The 24,679-nt window shown below is 48.1% G+C and overlaps 3 protein-coding genes across 7 annotated transcripts in view; 1 reads left to right on the plus strand and 2 right to left on the minus strand.

The window, feature by feature from the left end:
• Nucleotides 1-13,745, minus strand: part of LOC105698649 (diacylglycerol kinase eta) — a 29,367-nt gene extending 15,622 nt beyond the window's left edge. For all 4 annotated transcript variants that reach the window (XM_012423080.1, XM_012423081.1, XM_012423082.1 and 1 more), the window contains exons 1-3: nucleotides 13,548-13,745; nucleotides 12,230-13,025; nucleotides 10,423-10,536 (exon numbers count right to left, since the gene is read on the minus strand). In XM_012423080.1, the coding sequence (XP_012278503.1) occupies nucleotides 10,423-10,536; nucleotides 12,230-12,445 (330 nt within the window). In that variant the 5' untranslated portion in view covers nucleotides 12,446-13,025; nucleotides 13,548-13,745. The remainder of the gene's footprint in view (nucleotides 1-10,422; nucleotides 10,537-12,229; nucleotides 13,026-13,547) is intronic.
• A 469-nt stretch (nucleotides 13,746-14,214) lies between these two features.
• Nucleotides 14,215-17,004, plus strand: LOC105698618 (transcription initiation factor TFIID subunit 6-like). Its single transcript, XM_012422998.1, has 8 exons — nucleotides 14,215-14,583; nucleotides 14,691-15,009; nucleotides 15,069-15,472; nucleotides 15,540-15,743; nucleotides 15,803-15,985; nucleotides 16,068-16,281; nucleotides 16,373-16,758; nucleotides 16,888-17,004. The coding sequence occupies exons 1-8, from the start codon at nucleotides 14,434-14,436 to the stop codon at nucleotides 16,975-16,977; spliced, it is 1,950 nt and encodes a 649-aa protein (XP_012278421.1). The 5' UTR covers nucleotides 14,215-14,433; the 3' UTR covers nucleotides 16,978-17,004.
• A 270-nt stretch (nucleotides 17,005-17,274) lies between these two features.
• On the minus strand, nucleotides 17,275-24,647 carry LOC105698617 (probable multidrug resistance-associated protein lethal(2)03659). 2 transcript variants are annotated; one of them, XM_012422996.2, is made up of 16 exons: nucleotides 24,390-24,647; nucleotides 23,511-23,621; nucleotides 22,350-22,740; nucleotides 22,143-22,274; nucleotides 21,849-22,040; nucleotides 21,469-21,777; nucleotides 20,878-21,390; nucleotides 20,374-20,679; nucleotides 20,108-20,314; nucleotides 19,512-20,022; nucleotides 19,198-19,428; nucleotides 18,890-19,126; nucleotides 18,532-18,794; nucleotides 18,024-18,463; nucleotides 17,819-17,948; nucleotides 17,275-17,728 (listed from the first exon to the last, which is right to left on the minus strand). In XM_012422996.2, the coding sequence occupies exons 1-16, from the start codon at nucleotides 24,461-24,463 to the stop codon at nucleotides 17,492-17,494; spliced, it is 4,284 nt and encodes a 1,427-aa protein (XP_012278419.1). In that variant the 5' UTR covers nucleotides 24,464-24,647; the 3' UTR covers nucleotides 17,275-17,491. The 2 variants fall into 2 exon arrangements, with proteins under 2 accessions (XP_012278419.1, XP_012278420.1); XM_012422997.2 differs by having other exon boundaries at nucleotides 20,878-21,369; nucleotides 24,390-24,646.
• Nucleotides 24,648-24,679: the final 32 nt, after the last annotated feature.

Consider the following 24,679-nt stretch of genomic DNA (forward strand, 5'->3'; position numbering starts at 1 on the left):
AACGCAGCCACGAGGACTTCCGGTCGATGCGATGCTCGAGGGTCCCGTTGGTCTCTCTTGTTTCTCTTGTCTACCCGGTCTACTTGGTTTATTTGATTTATTTGGTCCATCTGGATTTTCTGGTCCACCTAAATTTTCCTGTCCATCTACTGGATCTCTTTCACCTCTCTCGTCTGTTTAGCCTCGCGAGTCCGCAATTCCGAAACACGCCATTAATCGTCTCTTTAGCGGGGAGCTCGACGCGATTCGGAGTCGAAGGTCGTTCCCACGAGGCCGGGCTCATTTATCCGTCGCAAAGCTCGGGCATAACCCGATCTATTTATCAAGCTTGTTGCCATAACTCGATCTATTTATCAACCTCGGGCCCCGTCTAATGTTTCCGGGACGTCCGCTCCCGCGGGAAAAGGGCTTTCGGCGCAAACCACCCTCGGGGTGGGCCCGATCAATTTCCCGCGTGTGCTCTTCGCTCCGACACCGTCTAATGGCACCTGCATTTCACCCACCGAGGCACACCTGTACGCGGAAGGGCACGTAAACTGGCGATACCCCAGGGGGAAGAAATCGCCTCCATGAATTACCTCGATTCCTCGCGGCTACTCCGCCATTTCGAGCTCATCCGAGCCGAGGATCGACTTCTCACTTTACTCCCTCTTTGAGAATAAATCCCGCGCGTCCGGTGAAGTAGCTAAAAAAAGGATGTTCCAAAACTGGTCTTCCATTTTGTAGACAACGGTCACCTCGAGTTCTCAAAATTCCATTTTAGCCTGAAAATTCAACTTGTCTCCGTGAATTATTTCGATTTTATAGGAGCGTTTCAACCCCTCCCTTTTGATGCCCCACTCGAAGGTGCAAACACCGTTTCGTCGCGGGATTAAGCCGAGAAAAAGTTGAAACGCAAAAGACTAAACTCCCTCGAGAGTGGAGTTCCGGAGGGGTTGGAGTAATTCCAGAAGTTGCCCTCGGCCTGGACGAGTTCCTGATTTTAGAGCTCCACCCGGAAACAAGGAGAGTTTCGCTAATCCTTCGTTGTAAACGCGGCCCGATTTCCCTCGAAAAGAAAACGAAAAAGAAGAAAGTGCGAGCCGGGGCGTTTCTTTTTTTAAACGGCTCTTCCGACCTCCATTTCCCGGCGTGGAAATGGTTTTCACGGTTTCCTCGGCCCTGCTTTCGCCCTTAGCTCCTGCTTTCGTGTACACGTCGGATCGCCGAGTGATTCGCATTCATTTGCATCGAGCTATAAGCCGCTCCTGCCATTCGCTCGTGAATGCAGCTCTGTAAACGCAAAGTGCCAACGCGAGGACAGACTTCTGCATAAATCAGCCATTGGCAAGGCTCTTTCCCATTCAAAAAATTCGCCGGAGCGTCGCGAGTCGCGGAAAAATTCTCCCCTTTAAAGTGCCGTCCCGAAAACTGTCCTCTTCTCGCAATCGGGTCAGGTTTAAAACGGGACGGTAATTTCGGCCGACACGGATCTACTCGTTCGAGCCTCTTTTTTTTTTTTTTCCTCCGAGCTTTCCTGCCCGACTTCGCTCTCGATTCGCCAAATTTTCCCCGTTTTCGCTGCAAATTAAACTGCCGAGTTAGCTCGGAAAAAGCTCGTCCTTCGGTCGCATCCTCTATTTTTTATCCATTTTTATTTTATTTTCTTTCCGAATCTATCAACGTCGAGTCCACTGGAATTAATCCCCCCGATTAGCGGTACTTTAATTAGAGAACTCGCCCTCTCTCCTCGTTAAGTGGCATAAATTTCATCCCGAGAAATTCGTGAAATCTTGAAATAGGGGGAATTTTCTCGTTTCTCATCCGCCAACAGCCCCGATTTATTTCCCGAGGAATCGAGCCGAAATCGCTCGCGCGTAAAGCCCCGCTTTCTCCGGGATGAGCTTTAAGCCCCTATTAGATAATGGATTCGTCCACTTAAACGTTTATTCGGCCAACCGAACAAATCCATTATCTTACTTGTTCGTTGCGTCACGGTTCTTATTCGGCCCCCCCGCGGATTCGCTCGCGCTGTTTCACTCGGCGTTTATTCCCGCTCTCGGGTTTTCTTTGTCCTCCCCATTCCCTTTCCTCCTCTCATCCTCCTTTCGCCCCGTTCGCGTGTTCTCTCCCCGATGAGTGCCCTCTCGCGTGCGCACATCGTGTACACGAACGGTTTGGAGCTCTGCTAAAATTCCCAGGAAATAATCACGAAAGAAATTTCGACGGCGTGAAATTTTCGCGAAGAAAAAAGAGAATTTGTGAGAAAATTCGCGCGTTCGCATCGTGTACGCGAACGGTCCGAAGCTCTGTTAAAATTCCCAGGAAATAATCACGAAAGAAATTTCGACGGCGTGAAATTATCGCGAACAATGAAAAACATTTGTATAGAAAATTCGCCTGCGAGTTGAACAGCATTTTCAGAAGCGTCGACCTCGGACACGAGGACCAGGATTATTTTTCCATCGACGCGTCAGATATTAAAATTCGAAGGAACGCGAAGAGCTAAAGGTCGGCGCTTTCGGATCCGGGAAAAATTCGGGATCGTTGTAAATCAAGCCCTGAGACATTTTCCCGGATAAATCGTGCAGAGAACGTTCGTCTGGGAGTAGAATCGCGCAAAGGGTTAAATTCAATCCCGGGAAAATGCACCCCGGGTTCGGACGCTGGGGGCCGACGATGGACCGTTCCCGGCCCCGACTTCGCGAGAACCTCGTGGAGGAAAAGGGCAGTAAATACCAATAGAAGGCGGGGGGGAAATATTCGAGGGAAGTCCATTACCGGAGAATGTTCCTCCCGAGACACGAGTCGGGAAAGCTGGGCCGAGAATAGCCTGACGCGCGCGCGACTCGCATAGGCGAGCCAAAAGTTCGTAGATCGGCGCCTCGAGCCGATTATACCGCAGCTGCAACCGCAACTGCAGGCCCTACCTCGAAGAGGTCGTTCACTTTCGTATCTCCTAAGAGGCGAGGGAAATTCCCCCACGAGGAAATGAGTTTCCGGGGGAACGCGACGATAGGAAATTCCGGAGAGAACCTACGACGCCATCTTCCTTTTCTCCTCTTACGAGCAGGCGCGTTAACGAGGACGAAATCGAGGAATAATACGGATGGTGGGATTCTCTCAAAGCGGAGATTATATAATATTAAATTAGATCGCCGATGGACCCTATTCACTTTCGAGGGGCATGGAGGCCGATCGTTGCAGTCAGGAATAACAAGGACGCGTAACACTTGGAGCCCTTATTATTATTACGTGAGCCAACGGAGAGGAGCACTGCGCGAAATTGGATTATTTCTCGCGTGGGGGAGAGACGGAGACAGGGAGGTAACGACGAGTCCCGAATATAAGCTTCTCGAATGGCTTATATAAATTAATAAGCTCCCCCAAGTGCCCGGTGTCGCCCTTGTTAAAAATCTCCGATAAATATGGAGTTTCCGGACCGTTCGGTCGAGACGCTCGAGGGGTGAAACGAGCGATTTTGAGGAGAAAAAGAAACGGAAAGCGCCGCTTAAAGGTGGAGTTCCGCCCGAAAGGGTTATCCCCTCGAAAGCGATCTAATTTCCCGAGTTATGCCCACGAGTCCCAAGGGTGGAGGCGCCGACCACGGGGCCGTTCTCCGGGGAAGGGGAGTTCGTTAGGCCGACACGAGCCCTGGTCGAGGGTCGGCGAGGATTCGTCAAATTAGGTTACCTCTCGGCCGGGGGGGGGGCTGGCTGCACCGTGGATACATATTGTCGGTTGCCACGGCCATTACGTTACAAAGTTTACTCGGGGACAGCTCGTTAGAGCGACCCCTGACCCCGCTGAGAGCAAAAAAACTGCAGTCGATTCGATCTTCCCGAAGAGCGTCTCTCGTTTAATTGGAAGAAGCCTCTGAGAAACGGCCGCAAGAAGAAGGGAAAGAAAAAAAGAAGTAAACTACCCCTGGAAGGCACGAAACCCCTCGCGGATCTGAATTTACAAGTGGGTCGTACGAGCGCGAGAGGAATGCGAGAGGTCGACTCCGGGCCCTCGAACTGCGGGCAAACTCTCGTAAAATTCCTCTTCCCTCCCCCTCCGGATACTTTTCCTCCCGCTTTCGAATCGCGTGCCGATGTCCCCTCATATCCCACGAAAAACTTTCCCCCTCGACGAGCCGGGACACATTCTCGCGCGAGGCCCTCAAAAGGGGGTGGAATTTAACGCGTCCTCCCGAACTCACGTCGAGTTCATTTTTCATCCATTTTTTTCCTCCCGTTCCGGAAGAAAGAAAAGAAAAAAAAACAAACCGTGAGAACGATAGATACATCGATCGCGATCGTGCAGAAATTCGTGAACCGGGAATTATTCATGCAACGAATTTTTGCCTTAAATAATGTTGGTCTCCATCGTGGGCGGTGAATTATTCACGAATTCTGGATTTAAAAAGGTGAAGTCGGGAAAAAAAAACGATAAAATATTCGTAAAGCCGAGAAGTGCCTGGATTTTATGGCCCCCTCTCCTTGAGATTGACATCGCCGTCACTTAGGTCGTATTTAAAGGTTCAGGAAGAAGGGGGAAAACCGAGAAACGGAGTCTTTTTCGCTCGACGGATTTCCTCGCTTTTTCTCCTCCTCCTCCTTTTCCCGAGGGAGGAAAGGAGTCGCTTCGATTGCAGCTCACAATGCCGAAAAGGGGAGGACCTGGTCTTGAAGTCGCTTCTTCGTTTTAATCGATCGCAGAGAGGCATCCTCTCCTCTCGGGGCGATCTCGCCAAATCACGTTCCATTGTAGGGATAACTATTCGGTCAGGAATAAGGGCGAAGCGGGCCGGTTTGTTTGCCAGCCACCCCCAAAGGAAACCACCCCCCTGGAAAAATAAACGCGACTCGGGGAGGAAAGAAGTCAACGTCCTATCGCCGATCCATTGGCAAAAATCGTGAAAATCGTCCTCTGGGAAGAAAAACCCAGGGAAAAAATTGTCGGCCCTTTTAAAAACGAATTAAATAACCACCCCTCGTTTCCATCGCAGGTGATTTAGGCACAATGGGTTATTTAAATTTAGATTCTGGACATCGTTATTAAAAGAAGAAAAAAATTATCCACCCCTTTACGTGCGCGACTTGCTCCCTCATTTTCATGGCAGATAATTTACGCACAATGGAGGCGAGCAGTTATTCCGGATTTGGTCGATTGAAATGCGTCACGTTATAAACGGCTCGCATGTATGGAAAGCATGGGCGGGTTCTAAATGGCTGCCGTCGCGTTCTTATATATATAAAAAAATACTCTCCTTTCACGTGCGTGACTTCCTCCCTCGTTTTCAAGGCAGGTCATTTATACGCTATATGAAAACTGTGAGCAGTTATTTCGGATTTGGCGGATTAAAATGCGCCGCGTTGTAAATGACCCGCAAATATAAAAATCCTGGGAGGGTTTAAATGTCGAAAGACTCCCGTCGCGGAGCTCGTTCTAAGGCTCGTAACTCTGCAAATGGAAATTGGTCCACTCCCGGCCGAATGAAATCGAGTTAGTTACCCGGGGAGAGGGGCCGCAGGTGAAAACGAAAGGAAAGGGTGACACAGGGGAGTTTTAAGTAATTAGACAGGGTGCGCCGTACGGGAGCGAGTTAAGCATACAGGGCCTTGTCTCGAAATTAGCCCCGACGTGTCCTCTGACCTGGTCGCGCCAAAATCAAGCCCGACGACGCAACTGCGTTATTTCATGCGAAACACGTTATTTCCCGTGAAACGCGTCATTTCCCGGGAAACACGTTGCCTCCCTTTCGTTATTTCCCTCGCGTAGACGCGCCGAAAAATGTCCGTCCATCATGAAATATTCAGAAAAAAGAAAAGAAAAAGAAATACGCATCTCTCTATGAAAGATACATGGGCTCGGCAGGTATATCGTTAATGTCCCATTTGTCCTGAATCTCGGCTCTCCGTCTGGACGTGCGTCGGAAATTCGGATGTTACCGTTTAAATTGGAAAAATGGAGCACCTCCAAACCTCCCATGTTTCGCATATCCCTCCACGTTTCTCTCCAGCAAATTGTCAAATTTGTGAACGAACAGCTTTATATAATATATAAACATATTTTTCATTAATTTCGGACTCACCATCTAGCGTCGTCCCCCACGTCGTTAGTCTCTCAGCCGAGCTCGATTCGATCGCCACTTTTTAAGCGGAATAGTAATTCTTAGTTGGGTAATTTTAATTAGGTAATTATTCGAAATCTCTGCTCGTTCTCTCCCCCCTCTATATGATTGTCAACGCGAGTCCTAGCCGACTTATCCGATAATTTATGTAGTACGTACACCTATTTCATTCTAATTAGGTCAATGAGTCTACTTTGCGTTACTTTTCGAGTTAATTGGACACTGTCGGGGGTTGAAATTAGGCGACTCGAGTTTTCGCGGATCGAACTTAGGCTGGTACGTTTATACTTCGTCTACAATTATTGGCCATTAATTATTTCCCCCTATCTTTACGATATTCACGATATACTCGAATATTACTTAACAAGGGACAGATATTTCGACATTAAATACGAAGTTACGCGACAACGCACTTCTAGGGTAAAGTGTCATCGTTTAAAAGTCATTGCACGACATCGTCACCGTCATTGATCCGTTATTAATATCTCCTTTCTCTCACAATATCGTCCCAGCCGGCGAAAGTCGCATCTTCGTTCTCCGACTTTTTGCTCCGATCTGAGATACACATTTCTGTTTTTAATCCGACGATTAATTTTGTCCAATTTTAGACTCAACAAAGTTTTGTTCGAAGGACCGATACTAAAATATCTTTTGGGTGGAGCTAGCCCGGAAAATTGCGGTGGCAGGATAACGAGCATCCTCCTTTAAGGATTAAGTGCAGGTTCTCGGATTACGAACGTCATCCTGGTTACGTCGTCCTTAATTGCGCAACGCGAGGCCCGCCGCTGAAAACGAACTTTATTAACGCTCCCAGGGTTAGTCCTGTTCCTAGAAGACAGGAGAAATCGAAGAATCCTCACGGAATAATGGGAGTAATCATCCCTAACGAGCCCGAGAAAAGGGGGAAAAAAATGAAGGAAAACGATCCTCGCTTTAATATCCCCCACAATTACGTACATCTCTATATAAAAAAAAAAAAGGAAAAAATTCAAACAAGATTAATTAAAGAGTGGGAATTTTTTAATAAAGCCCCAAAGGAAGGATTCAGGGAGACAAAGAGTGGAGAAAGGAGAAGACGAGGCAGGACGAGGCAGGACGAAGCAAAGGCGATTTTCGCCGATCAAGGACCGCTCGGATTTAAGATTACGCGTTAATCTTTCCGAACCGGTATCGAACGAGACGACGTGTATACGTATCTATATAGACGAGATATGTATACGTGCACGCGACGATACGTCTGGGAAAACGGATGGTTTTCTCATATCGCGGCAGCGCCTCGGATTATTCCGAGTTTCATGAATGTCAGGGCGGATTTATAAAACGCAGGTGGAAATAAACGTGGCCGCGGTTCTATCCGGGACGCGCGAATTGACGTTGCATTTTAATAAAGAGAATTTTACTTTTCCAAAGCGGAAGCCGCTAAGGAAAACCGCGACGCAGGTTGTTATACTTTGCTTTCCAGCTCTCCAGGAATTTCGCTGGCAATATTTTATTGAAACGTGAGATGCGGCTAGGAAAAGAAAAAGAAAAATTTGCAGAAACGCGAGAGACCATAATAACGCGACAAGGGAGAGTACGGTCCGTAGGAAGGCGGAAATAATTGCGGCTCGTCTTACCGGCGTAATTTTCAACGAAAATTGGGGTAATCGCGATTACGAGGGTACTTCCGGGAGGAGGAAAAAGAAAAATAGCGGGAGGAATCCACGCTTTTCCCCGGTGGAGGGGTTGTTTGAGTTCGAGATTAAACGCAAATCCACCGCGGGCAGGTATCGCTCGGACGACATCGAAGAGGGCACACCGGGGAAATCGCAAACAGCTTTCCCTTATCGCCCCGGCCACCCTATCGGGAGCCGAATTTACACGGGGGCCAGCCACGAGAGGCCGCTTCTACTAATTTACAGAGCCCTCCGTCGAGACCCATGAAAACGATAGAAATTGGTGCAAGGACTCTCCTTTGAGGACGAATTTAAAGGATTTCAAGGATTTATAGGATTTCTCGTATCGACCCTTCGAACTTTTTCCTATGAAGACGCGAAACTCGACCGAAATCAAAACTTTGTTCTAGGGAAATTTTTAGCGGTTTTAGGGAGACCGGAAAAGATCGAGCGGGTTCCCCGGGAACCGCGCGGTCGATCCTCGTCGGTTCTCCTCCTAACCTCTCAACCCGGCGAGTTCGGCCGTCCCGTAACCTCCGTAACCTCGGTGGGTCGGTTCCGTCCGGCCGGGTCGCGGAGGCCCGCGAGATCGATGGCGCGTATTCGGCGACAGGTCGCGGAGTCCTGCGTGTTCCCAGCGTCGGTAGCCGCGCCACCGGTGCGACCACTCGGTTCCACGTCCACCCGTTGACTGAGCGGGTCGCGGCCCGAGCGGTGCCCTCTGTATCCGCGGGGGTGGCGCCGCGCGCCTCGGCCGTTCAAACGAGCCGCGCTCGGCCGTTTCCGGCCCTCCTCGGCGACCCTCGGCGACCCTCCGCAGGTATATATACGCTCTCTCCCCCCGACCTCGCCATTCCCGTCTCGTCCGGGGCTCCCGCGAGTAGGACGGAAATGTCATGAAATCCTGTAATTCGGTAATAAACGCCTCGTCGCGACCACCACGAGCGGTCTATCATTTCCTTAATTCACCAAATCTTACTCTTTCGACCGATGCGAACCCTGATGTCCCCCTCACAGGGCGACGTTTTTCCTAGAACGTTCAGTCGTAAAACGAAGGACGTTACGGAGTCTTGCGTCGTTCCCTGATACGACGTGCAAACAATGACTGAAAGAACGCTCAGAGATGGTGTCACTTCCGGGGCGAATTTTTCCCTCGAGAAGCCCTGAGAAATTCGACGCCCCCGCTTCGCGGAACACAGGATAAGACGCTTCGAGCGGATCGGAGACGTAAGGCGATATTCCTACACTTCCACGCGACATTTTTCTGATTCTCTCGTCCCGATAGAATTTTCGCATTTTCCCTTAATTTCCCCCAGAAAAAAAAAAGAAATATATGAAATTCACCGAATTTGGGTATTACAAATGCCGAGAAACGACATCCACGAATTTCTGACCGAGAAGGCAGGTCTGACCAAACGCGGGCGCGACTACTTAGAAGGGAAACGGATCCTCGTTTCCACCGTTCCCATTTATGTCAGCCACAATGACCGATTGCTGACGTCACGAGAGCTCGTCTCCGAATCCCCCTAAACGTCCAAAATGCTGGAAGACCGATGCAATATTAAACGGCCCCTAGTCGACGTAATTAGACGGCGGAAATTCGATTGACGTCTGACTCCTAACGAGACGGCAAACGGGGAATCGCATTTCCGGTTAGACGACGATTGTGCCATCTGGAGCACCTCGTTTTCGTAAGCAATTAAATGGCGAAGGTATATGTGCACCTCCAAGGAACCAAATGACGAGTTTACGGGATGACGTAAAATGAACCCGGTTCGATGAAAAGTTCTCTTGGCAAAGGTTGCGGAGCGCGATGTCGGCCATTTAGAGGGGCAATTAAATTATAAATTGCTTTCTTTCCCTTCGAAGAAATTGCGCTGTAAACAGCCAAGCAAGGGAGAGGTGTAATTGCATCGGGGGTGAGAAGAAACTGCTCGGCTCCGAACAGAAGGGCATGAACCTTCGGAGCCGGAACGAAGTTCCAGGGATCGCCGATGGGCGAGATATTAAAGTTTTTCCATTAAAAATCAGAACATCCGGAACGGTTTCGCCGTGAGCGAACTTTGCGTTCCTCGGGAAGTTGGCTCGCTCGCTGCGAAACTCGAGTTATCCGTACTTCGTGTACAGAGGGTTACATATACCGGGAGGTTCACCCTTCCCCTCTCTTCGTGGAAAAAGCGCTCGATCAAATTTCCACGGCATCAAAGGGAGCACTTTCGGCGGATCCTCTTATCTCTTTCCCTGTTTTCTCTGCGAATTAATTCGCCCGTATCTTTCCATAATACCCTGATTAAAAAAAAATGAACTGTCATCGAACCAAAGACATATTTCGTTGATTCAAGGAATAATTATTTTCACTCGAGTAAACTCGTCAAAATAAATCGTCATAATTCCGAAGGAACGTTGCATCCAATTTATTCGAGTTTATTCGAGTCGACCGATCGTTCCTTGAATTGACAAAATATTTCTTCGGTTCAATGAGATTTTTCTTTTTTCTCGGCATAGCCTTGCTCCTTGCTTGACGTTAATTAAACGCATTTTGATGAAACATACACATTCTCATATAAACACCGTCGCATAAATATTCAGACAAAGATATGCATTTATATCCGAACGGAAAGAGACGTGGGCGAGGGAAGGTCCGGAAGGCGAGGAGCCTTCTGCACTCACCTTGGTGCTTTTTGCGTAATACAGCGTGCGGCCTTTGAGCTTGAAGTACCTGCGCCTCCACCGCTGGAACGACCAGGTCTGCTTCATCAGGTATCCCTCCTTGGAGCAGTCGTTCTGGGGGGGAAAAAAAAAGAATAGAATAAAGAACCGAATTAACCATCGCGATTATATTTAAATTAACTCGCGAGAGGATCTCCCGGTCCCCCTCGCCGCCCCGGCTGCCGGAAGCGGTCGAGATACCTCTCGCGAAATATCCGTTGAATTATTCATGGGAGTGTCCCCGATTAAATTAAACCACGCCTGGACGTTTTACGCACATCTCGCGGGGCCTCCTCGTTATTTGGGTCGCCGGTAGACGGGGGAGAGAAAAAACAGAGAACATAAATAAAGAAGTGCGTAGGTACGCGACTACTCCGGGACAATTTGTCAAGAGGTTTTGTATCCGCTCCAGGAGGGAGTTTCGCGGACTGCGAGCGCGATCCCTGGGGCCGTAAAAAATGAGACCGGGCCGCCGCGTTCTAAGGACGACTCGTAAAAAGCAATCCGCATAAAGGTCCCTTTCTTTCCTGGCGGGTGCCGGGCCGGGGACGGGCAGAAAGTTCAGAGGTTGTTCCGATAATCGGAGGCGCGGAAGGTCACGGCTGTCGCGTGCCTTTCGGGGAGTGATAACGCCGAGCCGAGTCCTGGTACCGTTCGGGGGAAATCGACGCGATCGATCCTCTCCACCTTTTGTGTCCCGGCGACTCTCCGAGGCCGACGTCGATATTTAGTTTGCGATTGTCCGGGCCGGAACCGAGCGAGAGCGTCGTCTGTATCTAGGTTCCGGTATTGTTCGAATAAACTTTCGCTCTACATTCGCCTCCCACTCTCGAGGAACATCTAACCGCGTTGCATCGACGTTCGCGGTAAGATCCTTAATCGAGTATCACCCTTGCGGTTAATCGCCCAACTTGAGATGGCCAAACGGTGGATTTTAATCTTCGGTTAGCTTAATTTTTGTCAACCACTTTGGGCAATCGGAATGTCTCTAATTCAAGATTAACTGATCGTAGTTAAGAAATGTCACGCGGCGAGTCGAATGTTCCGACTCGTTGTCGTACCTCGAGATGTCGATACGAAAGAGGGTATATTACAGGTGGAAAACTTGACGGAGCATTTGACTCGTCGCGTCTTAACGGGATTACGTACCGCTCCCCGAAAGCCTCGTTATCACGCAAAATGCCTCGCCTACTCGTGTTTCCATCTCCTGGTGTTTTAATTTCGCTTTTTTTCCCACCGCGAATGTGAGGTGCGGCCGGAGTTTTTCGGTCATTTGCATGCTTAATGGCTCTTTCTTCTCTCTTTAAACGCCATCGCGGAGCGTGACACGCGACCTCGTTACGCGGCTACGTACATACGTACAAATGCGCGTCCGCGCGACGGAGTCTCGCACAATGGAAAATGGGCCAAGTACAGCCCTTAATGGAAACCCATCCCCCTTGGCTCCGTACACGGAGGCATTGTATATCGATGCAAAGAGGGGAAACGGTATCGCATACCCGGGCACCACCCGCAGCCGGAAGTCTTGTTTCTTCGGCATGTAACATTGCCGAAGTTCCTTTTCGATAAAGATCTTTTTTGAAAATAATTGCAGTCGCGCCGCAGCTAGATTTTGTCCAAAATAGTCCTCTTTGCCGAGCTATCTTTTTTGCGATTCGTGCTCGGCATGCGATAACGGTTCTTCGCGATTTTTGTTGAAAAACGATTATTTAAAAAAAATATTCGCAGTCGCTCGCGGCTAGATTTCGTCCAAATCGGTCCCCTTTACCGAGCTCTCGATGTTGCGATTCGTGCTCAGGGTACGATGGAAGCTCTTCGCGGGTTCGGTCTCGGCCTCGCTCTCGGAGCTCTCGGCGGTCTCTTCCCTCGGGAGGTCCTCGTCCCCCGGGTCCTGGCCGAGTCCTTCGGCCGCGTCCTCGAAGAGCTCGCCATTCTCCTCCCCTTCGGTCGACTCCGGTCGGCTCTCCTCGAGCAAGGACGCCATTCCCGGGGAGATGTAACACCCCGCTATCTCCTTTCAGCCGCAAAAGCTCGCATTCTTGGCTATCCCGGGTCCTCCGTCAAAGAAGACCCCTCGAGGACGTCCTTTGTCGCCGACCGATCAGGGCCGAGAGTGCCCGATTGTCCGCGCCTCTTCCGGATTTATTCCAGAGTGTCGCCGAGCCTTTCAGGCCCTTCGAAAGCGGTTCCCGCAGTTGGTAATTCAGCCAGAACGTGGACAGCTCGAGTGTCCCGGATCTCCGCATTTTCTCCTCCCATTTCTCCAGGATCTCCGCGACGTCTTCTTCGCTCTTCCCCGCTGGAAGCGACTTTCACGCGTTACGCGTTAAACATTAAAACTGAGGAATCTTCGCGGCGCCTCGGTGGTGTCCCCTCGTTCGGATTTCTCCAGGTAGAAGACTCTCGTCCGGAAACTCGCGCCGAAGTTCCGGGCTTCTCCTCCAGGATTCGAAGGACCCGCGGTCCCTGAACTCGACGAACATGGTGTCCGACTTTCTGCGACCCTCCGGGGAATGTTGAGGTTTCTTCGTCGAGGTCTTCGCGCGGAGCCGGCCCCTTCGCATCTGCAAAGGATAACAAACCGGTGAGGAATGACCCGCTGCAGTTTCGACACCCCTACGAAGCCTTGCTTTAACCTTCCTCCACCCCACTGACCTTCCTTTAACCGCGTCTTTACGCTATATTTAAACCCTGCCTAACAGGGAACTCCTCTGCGTCTATTTAAATTCCCGCTCGCGCTCTCGCCAAAGTGATCTTATCGATCACCGTCCGATTTATCCCGGGAAACAATAAGTTCAACCCCTCACGCGTGAAATATAACCGCAGGAAATAGAAATTTCAACACTATTCCCTCCGTCTACCGGCACGGTGAAAATCATACCTTGGCAAATAAGATAATTGCAAGTTACTCTTCGACTCGTTGGATTCGTTGCGGAGGTGAATTTCCTTTCGACTCTTTTAATTATGTATCAAAGAACCCAAGAGTTTCACCGATTTACTTATTTGTGCGCCTATTTTGTTCACCGACCCCTTGTTTGCGAGCCACTTGGCGATCTATTTAATTAACTATTCGGATATTTGTTTACCTGCGAGCACGTAGATGTAGATAGTCCCTTGAGAGGCGTCGCGTATACGAGGCTACTTCGTTAGGGCGGCCGATAGAGGGTGACCGAGACGCGGTGGGGGGCGCGAGAATTCGAGCGCCGTGCAGACGACGCGGAATGCCAAGATGGTGGTTCTACCTGGTTATCTCCTTCGGTTTCCGTATACGCGACGCATCACTCGAGCAGATTGAACGAGCCGTCGCGTTCCGCTTCTTTTGACGTGCCTTGACCCTCCACTGCGCTGCGACGCGCGTCCTTTTCACTCCGTCAACTGTTGCGCACTGATAGGAGCAGAGATGAGTTGGAAGATTGCTCACGGACGGTCGCGTCTGTGCTGCCCTCGGTGGAGCATGCAGGCGGCTCACGCACATGCCCCCGGTGTATTCAAACTTGCGTACTCAATGCATGGCCGTTTTCATTTTGGGCACCGCATACAATTTTTTTTTCACATTTTTCGGATCTTGTATTGTCCCACGTGATTTGTCTTGATTATTTCACGCTTTTTGTATGTTTATACATACGGTTTCTAATATTTAAATATGTGGTATCTCCTTCTCCATTTGCGGGAACTATTGTGGTATCTTCGGGAAGTTCGATGCTTTTTCCGACTCGATTGTTTACTCACTGGGTAGCCTCGCTGTCTATGCCTTGTATTTTTAACCTCTTCGCGCGGTTGCAACTTGATTTGTTGGCGTTGCAATTTGAAATGAAGATTCGTTGAAAATGGACTTGGAAAATGGTCAGTTCCGAGTTTTGTTCATGGTACCATTTGTTGACGTGACAGGTTGAGTGATATTTCGATTCTGAAAAATAAAATTGAGGTTAGTTTACATTCTTTGATATTGTGGATTATTGGAAACTGTTGAAAATGTCCGAGGGTGAATCCATGTATGGCACGACTCTGTCACAAGAGTCAATGAAAGTAATCGCTGAAAGCATCGGAATTGGAAATTTACCCGACGAAGCTGCTAAAGATCTTGCCGAAGATGTTAGCTACAGACTGAAAGAGATCGTACAGGTTTGTGTGAAACCAGTGATAATTCTCATGATTTCTTGTTCGTTCTTACAGATTATTAATGTTTCGAGTATAGAATTTTATTATAAATGAACCATGTGTCTCCATAGGATGCAGCAAAATTTATGCGCCACGGCAAACGTCAACGGATGACGACGCACGATATAGACCATGCTCTAAAAATTAAGAACATCGAACCGACATATGGATTCTTCGCCAAAGATCATATCCCCTTTCGGTTTGCTTCTGGTGGTGGTCGTGAATTACATTTTGTGGAAGAGAAAGAAATTGACTTAAATGAAGTGGTTTCGATGACTGGTGGCCAAACATGGCCGAAACTTCCATTAGAAATAACATTACGTGCACATTGGCTCTGTATCGACGGGGTACAGCCAACTATACCAGAGAATCCACCACCTGTATCCAAAGGTAATTATAAATATTAATACTATAAGAACAGAATTTTATTTTCATATTTTTATGCTCAGATTCTCAGAAGGTTGAAAGCGTTGACCCGACAAGTAAGCTGACGAATAAAAATCAAAGTATGGTAGTAGGAAAACCAGGTGGTGGTGGAAAGAGTCAAAAGTTACGTAATGTGGAAACTGTTCATGTCAAGCAATTAGCGACTCACGAGCTAAGCGTAGAACAGCAATTATATTATAAAGAGATTACCGAGGCATGCGTCGGATCGGATGAAGCTCGTAGAGCAGAAGCGCTACAGTCTTTATCTGCTGATCCTGGTCTCCATGAAATGTTGGCACGAATGTGCACGTTTATTGCAGAAGGGGTGCGCGTCAATGTAGTTCAAAACAATCTTGCGCTATTAATTTACCTCATGCGTATGGTGAAGGCATTACTGGACAACCCCAGTCTTTATTTGGAAAAATATGTAAGTGACCTCATTTTCTTTACATGAATGTAAGGGAAAATAAATATTAATTAATTACTTTTGTTAGCTTCATGAACTTATACCATCTGTCGCCACTTGCATAGTATCAAGACAACTGTGCATGCGTCCTGAAATGGACAATCACTGGGCGCTTCGAGACTTTGCTTCTCGACTCATGGCACAGATATGCAAAAACTTTAATACCTCAACCAACAATGTACAAACTAGAGTAACTCGCCTGTTCAGTCAAGCATTAGCGAAGAATACTCAAGTGAGTGATATTAACCATGTTCTTTGGTATCGACACCGTAAAATGAATTATTATTGCAGACCCATCTGGCATCATTGTACGGTGCTATCGATGGGCTATGTGAATTAGGCCCAGAGGTAGTAAAGGCTTTGGTAATACCAAAAATTAAATCTATCTCGGAACGCATCGAAGCGTGCATCGAAGGATCAACCCTATCGAATGTCGACAAAAATGGCGCTGGTCATATAAAGACTCTTTTAGTGGTAAGAACCTGACTTGACTATAATAACTATCCATTCCAAAAGTTAAATAAACTATACAATTTTATTAATTCAATGATTGTAGAAAGCTGTGGCACCTGTCTTAAAGACCATCCGATCACCGCCAGATTACGTGGAAGAGTATAAACAAGATTATGGTTACATAGGACCAGCTTTGTGTGCTGCAGTTGCAAAAGCAAGAACGCAACCTGTAGCACTAGCTACTACAGCCGCTGCGACTGCAACGTTAACCACTAATCACCAGCAAGGTTCCGCTGGGAAGACCATTGTACAGACTGGTAACGTTATTCAATTATATTCATGCAATGACTACTTTTTACAAAGTACCTCAATAGAAATATAACAGTTTATATAAAAATAAACTTACAGTTGCTAGTGGAAGTCCAGGGCAGCAGCAAACTGGCCGGACAATAATGCTGGGTGCTAGTAGAAGTGCTGGAACAACCTCTACGGGGGGACAAAAATTTGTTATACTGCAATCTCGTTCGCAGACCCCAACTGCGACCGGTATAAGTTCTAACTCAGCGCAGCAACAGCAGCAGCCTCAGCAGCAAGCACAACAGCAATTGTCTCAACAGCAGCAGCAAGTGCAATCACAACAGCAGCAACAGCAACAGTCGCAACAACAGCAGCAAGTGAAAATTAGTCAGAGCACGACGGTCCAGCAAAAACAGCATATACAACAATCTGCCACTAAGCTGGTTGTCGTATGCATGTCTGGTAGTAGTCACAGCAATACAGCAACAGTTTCTCAGGTACACCTAGAAATAATTACAATTGTGTAAAATTAGTTTATTTATCATTGAGTGACGATACATATAAAATATTACAAGTACGTACACTTTGAACTCATCGATTAATTATTTAATTCTAAACCTTTACAGGGGAACATGTCGAAGTCGCAAAATGTTTTCGTCGCGCAGCAAAGTATGGACCGCTCGCTCAGTCCAGAAGAAGAACATTCGTTTCAATAAGAAGTGTAACCAACCTATAGACTGTAAGAAAACTATCACTTTGATCCGTACACATTTCACTTGTACAAATAACATTGCCTACAAAATGGAAAATACATTTTTTCTACAAAATATATTTTCTTCTTCGTCGAATAATCACCGAAGAGTGCCTGTCCTGCGACACGATGTTAGAGTTAATTTATCAGTACCTGAATACGTTTTTATATTAACTGGACTCGAAAATTGCGGTTCTTGACACGCGACACCATGTAAGATACGCATGGCAGTTAAATCTTAGTGGATTAAATAAAAATGAGATGAGTTATAAAATTCGTTCTTATTTAGTTCTTAGGTATTTATATACAACGTAGCTTAAATCTACTACTCTATGCCGAAATAAATAAATTCAAAAGCCCCGTCGATTGAACCTGGAATAAAAAATAGGGGTGCACTGCTTTCCATTACTTCTATCGTCTTAGTCAGTCAACACGTTAGGCTTTTCTGAGAATTTTCATTAACATTAGATTTGGAACTATCACATCGCCGTGGATTCAACTATCGTCGTGGGCGAGTCAATGGCAATAGTTTGATCGCTAGCTATCGAGTTGCTTTGCGACTGTTGATTATTCTCAGGGCTAGAAACGTTGCGCTCGTAAGTTCTTTCGGCAATCTGGAATAGATTACTGGCCATACCTTTCCCGGTATTTTGCACCATTTCCGAGAAGGGCCCATTCGGGTTATCGCGCAACAATTCGTAAGGGATACCAAATTCCTGCGTAAAAAAGATAACCACCATGTATGTACCCAACGTGGTTTGATCAGCAAATTAATATCAATTATCGGTTATCGATTACATGCTTACCACCATCCTGCCACTGTCCATGACAATCACCCGATCGCTGTCAATAATGGTATCCAGCCTGTGCGCTATCGTCAGTACGGTGCAATTCGAGAACTTCGTTCTAATTGTATTTTGTATGAATGAATCCGTGCTGGAATGAAAATGAAAATTTACTTTAACGATTCTATTACAAAAAGACGGGATTATTTACGGCAAGGCGATTTACCGAGGATCGATATTTGCGGTAGCTTCGTCGAGCACAAGGATGCGATTGTTCCTCAGAATCGCTCTGGCGAGGCAGATCAGCTGTCGCTGGCCAACGCTAAAATTACTTCCACCTCCCGAGACCTGTTGATCCAGACCAAAGTTGGATAGTTCAACTTCCCTAAGGACGTCCCAGAGTTTCGCGTCCGGGTACAGGCCGAATGGATCCAGGTTGTAGCGTAGACTCTCCGAGAACAGAATCGGCTCCTGGGGGATGATGGAGATCCTAGGTCGCAAGGTCTGAAGAGGAATCGACCCGGCGTCCACGTCGTCTATGAGGACCTCTCCGCTCAGACCGTCACCGGACAACCTGAAGAGGGCCCAAATCAGAGAAGACTTCCCGGCGCCTGTTCTTCCAACGATGCCGACCTTCCACCCGGGCTGAATCTCCACGTTCAGGTCCTGCAATAAATGACGACTCAAAGTATGACAATAAATATGGAACGCTCTCGTTATTAATATTCCCATACCTTCAGCACGGGCGGATCGTCCTTTCCGTAACTCATGCGCAACTGCTTCATATTTATCCGACCTTCCGATGGCCAGTTGTCCGACGGAGGTTTCTTGTCGCCAGACCAGGTCTCCTTTGGCAAATTGGTGTATTGTAACACCCTCTCCACGGAGGTCATTTGAGAGACGACTTCTATTCCTTGTCGAACGCCGTACTGCAGCATGCCGATCAGGATCAGTGCCTGGGAAATGGCGAGACCAACGTTCCCTCCGAAGACTTCGCCTGGGTGGGGAATAAAATCGCTGTAGTCGATTAAAGAGGTTCCTACGTGGATCATGCGCTAACGTTTCCGTCGATTCTTCTCGACGACGACGTACCAGGGTCCATGAGGACGAAGGAAAACGTGACGAAGGCGATGAAGATGCAAGCTATAAGGTCGAGGAAAAATCCAAACGCTTCCGAGCAGATGATCAGAAGGTACCAGACGCCGGTATGGGTGTCCTGCAGTTTGTCGAATTCCTTCCGCAAAGTGATTTCGGTCTCCTTTCCGCAGCTTCTGATGGTCGTCAGTCCATCCAGGGAAGCACTCACGTGTGAGAACAGCGGACTCTTCGCTGGAACGATTAAGTTATCGATTAAATAGGAGACCCGGATGATCGCGTTGAAAATACAGGATTACGCTCACCGATGCCCTCGATGCGTTTAAGGCTCTGAACGGTTCTTTTAAAATGGATCTGCGCCACGTAGAGCACCCCCGTGATCACCACAATCGAGATGATCATCCACGGATTGACGATCACTACCAGAACGAGGATTCCTATCATCACCCCGAATATCTGCAGCGCGTCCAGAAGGGTTTTGGGCAGTAGCTCGTCCATAGCTCCAATGTCTTTCGAAAATCGATTGAGAATCCTACCTAGAAGACGTCGAATGGACCATTAAAACCACACTGAGAATGACGAGTCGCAGGGTATGACGCCAACTCTGACTTCTATTCACCCGAGGGATTGGCGTTGAAGAACTTCATGGTAGTTTGCAACATGTTGGCGAACATCGAGTCGTGGAGATTGCGACTGGCGGAGGTGCAGAGTCTCATCAGGAGGAAGTTCCGCAAAAGGACGAAGACCGTGCAAGCGACGATGCAGAACGTGTAGATGTAGATGGCATTATCGGTGGAAAGGAGACCATCCTCGTCCAGCAAGCCGAGGAAAGACAGGAAGCTGTCGTTGACCACGCGATTGTACTCGCTTTCGGTTACGATTCCAGGTTCCGAAAGTTCGAAGCGAACCGCCTCGAAAGTCGTCCAACAGCTGACCCAATAATCGGAGCCGCTGGAGGCCACTTGGCCGAGGACGAAGATTCCGATAATTAAGACGACCGACAAGGTACTACCGCCTGCCTTGAAGTACTGGGCGTAAATTTTATTGGACATCCTGCCTTTGGCCATTTCTTCCCCGGCTGAGCTGGCTCCGACCGAGAGAGAGTCCTCTTCAACGTTCCGCAGAGATTGCTGAAGAGGAAGCCGGAAATAAATTCTTTATAAGCAGTAAGTACCAATCCAGATTTTCGTAATCATCCTAAATAGGACGTTTTACCCTTCCTCGACTGGAAGCTCTGGACTCTCGCCTGGAACAACGCCGAACGAGATTGGGCTTCCTCTCGGCTGCGGATTCTCCCCTGTCGTTGTCTTCGACGGCGTCTTCGACCTCCTCTTCGTCTTGCTGTATTTTTTCCAGCATCTCGGTGAAGTCTTCGTTGGCAGCGCACAGCTCGTCGTAAGTTCCTTGGAGCTTTATCATTCCCTGCGGACGTTACTTTACCAATAATTGTAATTCGAAGACGCAGAGAAATCGAGACCTACGTGGTCCAGGATGGCAATGAGGTCGGCTTCCTTTAGATATTGAAGTTGATGGGTAACGAGGATCCTAGTCTTCCCGGCTAGAAATCCTTGGATACATTCCTTAAACAGGTGTTGGCCTACGTGTGGGTCCACGGCACTTAGAGGGTCGTCCAAAAGGTACACATCGGCTTGTCTATAGACCGCTCTTGCCAAGTTAACCCTCGCCCTTTGACCTCCCGATAAGGACGTGCCCCGTTCTCCAACCATGGTCAAATCTCCATTCGGAAGCTGTCCGAAGTCCTTCAGCAATGCGCATGCTCTCGCCACCTGCGGAAAAAGGGAAGAAGTTAACGAAGATCACACTCGGTGCACCCGAGTGACGTCAGATCCCACGATCGCACCTCCGAGGGCAATTAATACCTTCTACTAATTACAGGATCAATTTGTCTGGATCCGAGTTGCGCAAGAGTTGCGTAACCAGTCTGCTGGATTTAATGGGAAATAATGGAAGTATGCCTCATTTACCTCCTGATACCTGGTCTTATTAAAAGGCTGTCCAAACAGGATATTGTCCCGAACGGTGGCCACGTAGAGCCAAGGATCCTGGCAGCAGTAGGAAATCTTCAGGTCTGGATTGTCCATGTAAAATCTGCGACTATTCGACGGATCCTCGGGCCGAAGAAGTTCCTTCTGCAGGAGCTGGACGCTCCCAGCTCCCAGGGGAAGCTCCTTCAGGAGCACGCTAAGGACCGAGGACTTCCCAGAGCCGACGGCGCCAACGAAGGTGCACAACTTTCCACCGTCTATGGTCACGGAAACGTCATGTAGGGTCGAGGGTAATTGTCCAGAGACCCAAGTAGCGGACGCTCGGTCAAATACGATCGTCGCAGGCTTTTTATTCTCCGGCTCGTCTTTTTTCGGGACGCCATTTCTGATGACAATTTCGCCAGAGGCTTTCCGCTCCTTCGTCGTGTGGCTTTCTTCGGGTCGCTGCACCTCGTCCAGCAACAGGAATTCCTGAAAAGAAATTTCCGGGAGCTTTTACGGGAAAATCGGGACAGGGATTTTTTTTCTTCTTACAGGAATGGAGGTTTTGGTAAAACGATAGGACATTACCTGGAGCCTTCTGACCGACACAATGGCCTCGCCAGCCAAAATCACCGCTTGAGGGAAACATATGGCCATGGTAAGCTGCAGGATGTTGAAATACGATGCAAGGACGAAGGTGATTTGCGCCGTGAGAGTGTTGCCCGATAACACGAAGACCAGGAGAGTGAAGTAGAGCACCACCCGCTCGGCGATCACCATAATGCTCAGGAAGAGTCCCCGCAAATAGGAAGAGTACCTTATCACGTTCATCTCGGAAGCCCTGGTCATGGAGACGATTTTCTGGAAGGGGATCTCCCATGCGTACATCTTGACCACCTGGAGCAGAAAAAATAACGAGAGAGACTCAACCGAATGCAATCGTTCCAAGCCACTCCTGTCGCCCTTACCTGAATTCCATTTATCAGCTCGGCCATGAGCTGGACCCTCCTATCGGTCTTGGTGGCGATCCGACCTCTGAATTTGCCTCCCAAATTGCTCAAGTATCCTTGCACGGGAATAGACAACGCGAAAAGAACTCCAATACCCACCAGGCAACTTATTCCCACGGATTGCCACATCACGTACCCAACCACCACTATCTGCAGAATTTACGGAGTTAGAAAAGATCAAGAAAATGACATATTAATCGTATTCCTCTCCCCGTGACCCGGTGGGTGACCTGGTATGGACCTGGTATGTACCTGGAAGGGCATCACCCATACGGAAGGCAAGTAGATGAAGAGCAACTCGAATCGGTTCATGTCGTTGCTCAGCAGATTCACAACTTGTCCCGCTGCGGTGTCGTTTAGGGCCGATTGACTGAGTCGCAGGGTCTGAATTTTCGATTTTAAAAATTAAACATCGCATCCTTTCGAGCTTTCGAGCCGAGGACTGTACATCGAGCGTACCTTTCTGTACACCAGGGAACTGCACGCTATCCTTATCCTCATCCCAAGGACGAGAGATGCGACGTACGTCTGGTGCATCATGGTGATCGACACTGCGACCGAAACTATAAGGAGCGCCGCGTAAAGGAAAACCTCCTGTTTTTCCGTGGTCTCCGATGATCCACTTCCACTGAAATAGCCGATGATCCAGCCTTGACAGATCGGCTGGAAGGTGCGAAGGACCACCGCGTAGATGAACACAGAGATGGTATGGTACAGGTTCGAAAGCCCGAAGATGCGAATCAAGACTCTCATCAGACTGGGCTCTTTGGACTTCAGTGTCGGCTTCTTCTTCCCATCTTTCCCGACCGAGTTCTCTCTTTTCTTCTTCTCCAGCTCGTCCATCCATGCTCTAAAAGGAAATGGAGTCAGTCCCCTTATCCGGAGAAGATCTCACGTTTTATATCTAATTTATATCTTTTATTCGTCCCACTTCATGGAGAACGAGTATTCGCGATTTCGCGATCGGGAAGCTGCTAACCAAATTCCAGGCACTCGTCCTATTCCTCTCGTAATACCACTGAATTGACTTAATCTTACAACTATCGCGTGAGAGAGAAGACTCCGAGAACGTCACTTTTAATCGCCGTACGCGCACACACGTTTGCGTGCAATTTTTATCCTTCGCCAAAGTATTCGCGAATGCATCAAGGCCGTCAATGTCAGAGATGCGATGATTTCGCCTTGTTTCCTTTTAAAGCGGATCTTGAATGACGCTCTTAGAAATTAATTCGAGACTCGGAAAATAATTCGCACGTGTTAAATGAACTTAACTCGCGCCAAAATCGCGGGACTGATAAAAACCTGTTAACGTGGATCCGATCCGACACGAGGACGTCCCTGAAGAAACCATGTACAATTAACATAACGCGTATCGTCCTCGTTTCGTTGATATAATTCGTTGTCGAGCACCTGATCCGTTACAAGACGACGACCCTGAAGGAACATCTTTCCGACATCTTTTTCCGATTAACAGAACCGAGAAGGTCCGAAACCAGTCTAACAGCTTCTTTGCGCGAGTGTAATAAATCCCGGGATTGTTGTAAAGCGCATGAAAAACGTTTTTCCTCCAAGATGAGCGAATCGGCAATGAGGCAGGTAAAACTCGCGTTCTCCCCTTACCTCTCGAGGCGATCGCCCAGTTTCTCGGATTCATGACTCTTCAGAGGGGCGTAAATATCCGACAATTTCAAATCGCTTCTCGATCCCCTCCAGAAAAGCTGTAGAGTCCACCTGTACGGAAAACAATTCCTGATAAATAAAATCAATATGATAAAAAAAAAACGTAGTCTTAAATTACGGTCCAGTTTTTGGAGTTTACCGAATGAATCGGCACGTTCGCCACGAGATTTATCACGTGAATTTAAGCGAAGCGTCGACACGCGATGTACGCGAGGACAACCGATAAGATTCCTTATCGGAAGACACGGCAAAGTAGTACATTATAAGCAACCAGGGGATTAACAACTGAAATATGCCGGATAAGATTGACACGTTAGAATTTCATAGAGGAAAAAAAAAACCTCATAAGCCATGCCCAGATAATCCAATACTCGTTTTTCCTTTCGCAATGAGCACCGATAACGAGTGCCGGTGATAAGACCCTCGATTTAAGCTACGCGATATGCAAGAAACCAAAGGCGAAAATGCTTTAATTAACCTCGACAAATGAAATTGCACATTCGGTCGCGGACATGTGATTAGTTATCGGGTAATTAACGAGGCATCTATTAACACAATATTAACACGAAGGACATAGGTGGCGATAAATTGAAGAGGGTCATCCAAGGTTGGACGATCGAAGAAAATTTCAGGCGACTTAAAAATCCAGAGAATAAAAGAAAACCTGGAAATGAAATCGACCTTCGTTCGTGTCTTTTCAAGATTCGATTTTGCATGTTCGCGTAAAAATACAAATATTAGGTCATCCCAGAAATAATGCGATTTTTTTCTTATCGGTCGGAAGAATGACGATATGAAATGATATTAACACGCTCCTACCAAAAGAACAATTTGTTGATGGGATTAGCAGTTTCCACGGGGTTTTTCTTAAACGTCTTCTGTTTGACGTCCATCCCTCGAGATGTCGAGGTCCCCCTCGAACTTCCGGTCTCCGAGTGGGCCCTCGATCTCTCTTCGCGCTTATCAATGGGATCTACTCTGTGCCGAGTAATCTGGAGCGTTTCATCGCCCCGATCGATGGGTCGTCGTAGGATCGCTCGTACTCTTTGGAAGAGCAAGACCGGACTGCAAGCAGATGCCTCCTCGGTCTCCTCTTTTGTACTTCCGAC

Source organism: Orussus abietinus, unplaced genomic scaffold (genome assembly GCF_000612105.2).
Source record: "Orussus abietinus isolate OABI.00-Male unplaced genomic scaffold, Oabi_2.0 scaffold31, whole genome shotgun sequence".
In the NCBI taxonomy this organism is placed as follows: domain Eukaryota; kingdom Metazoa; phylum Arthropoda; class Insecta; order Hymenoptera; family Orussidae; genus Orussus; species Orussus abietinus.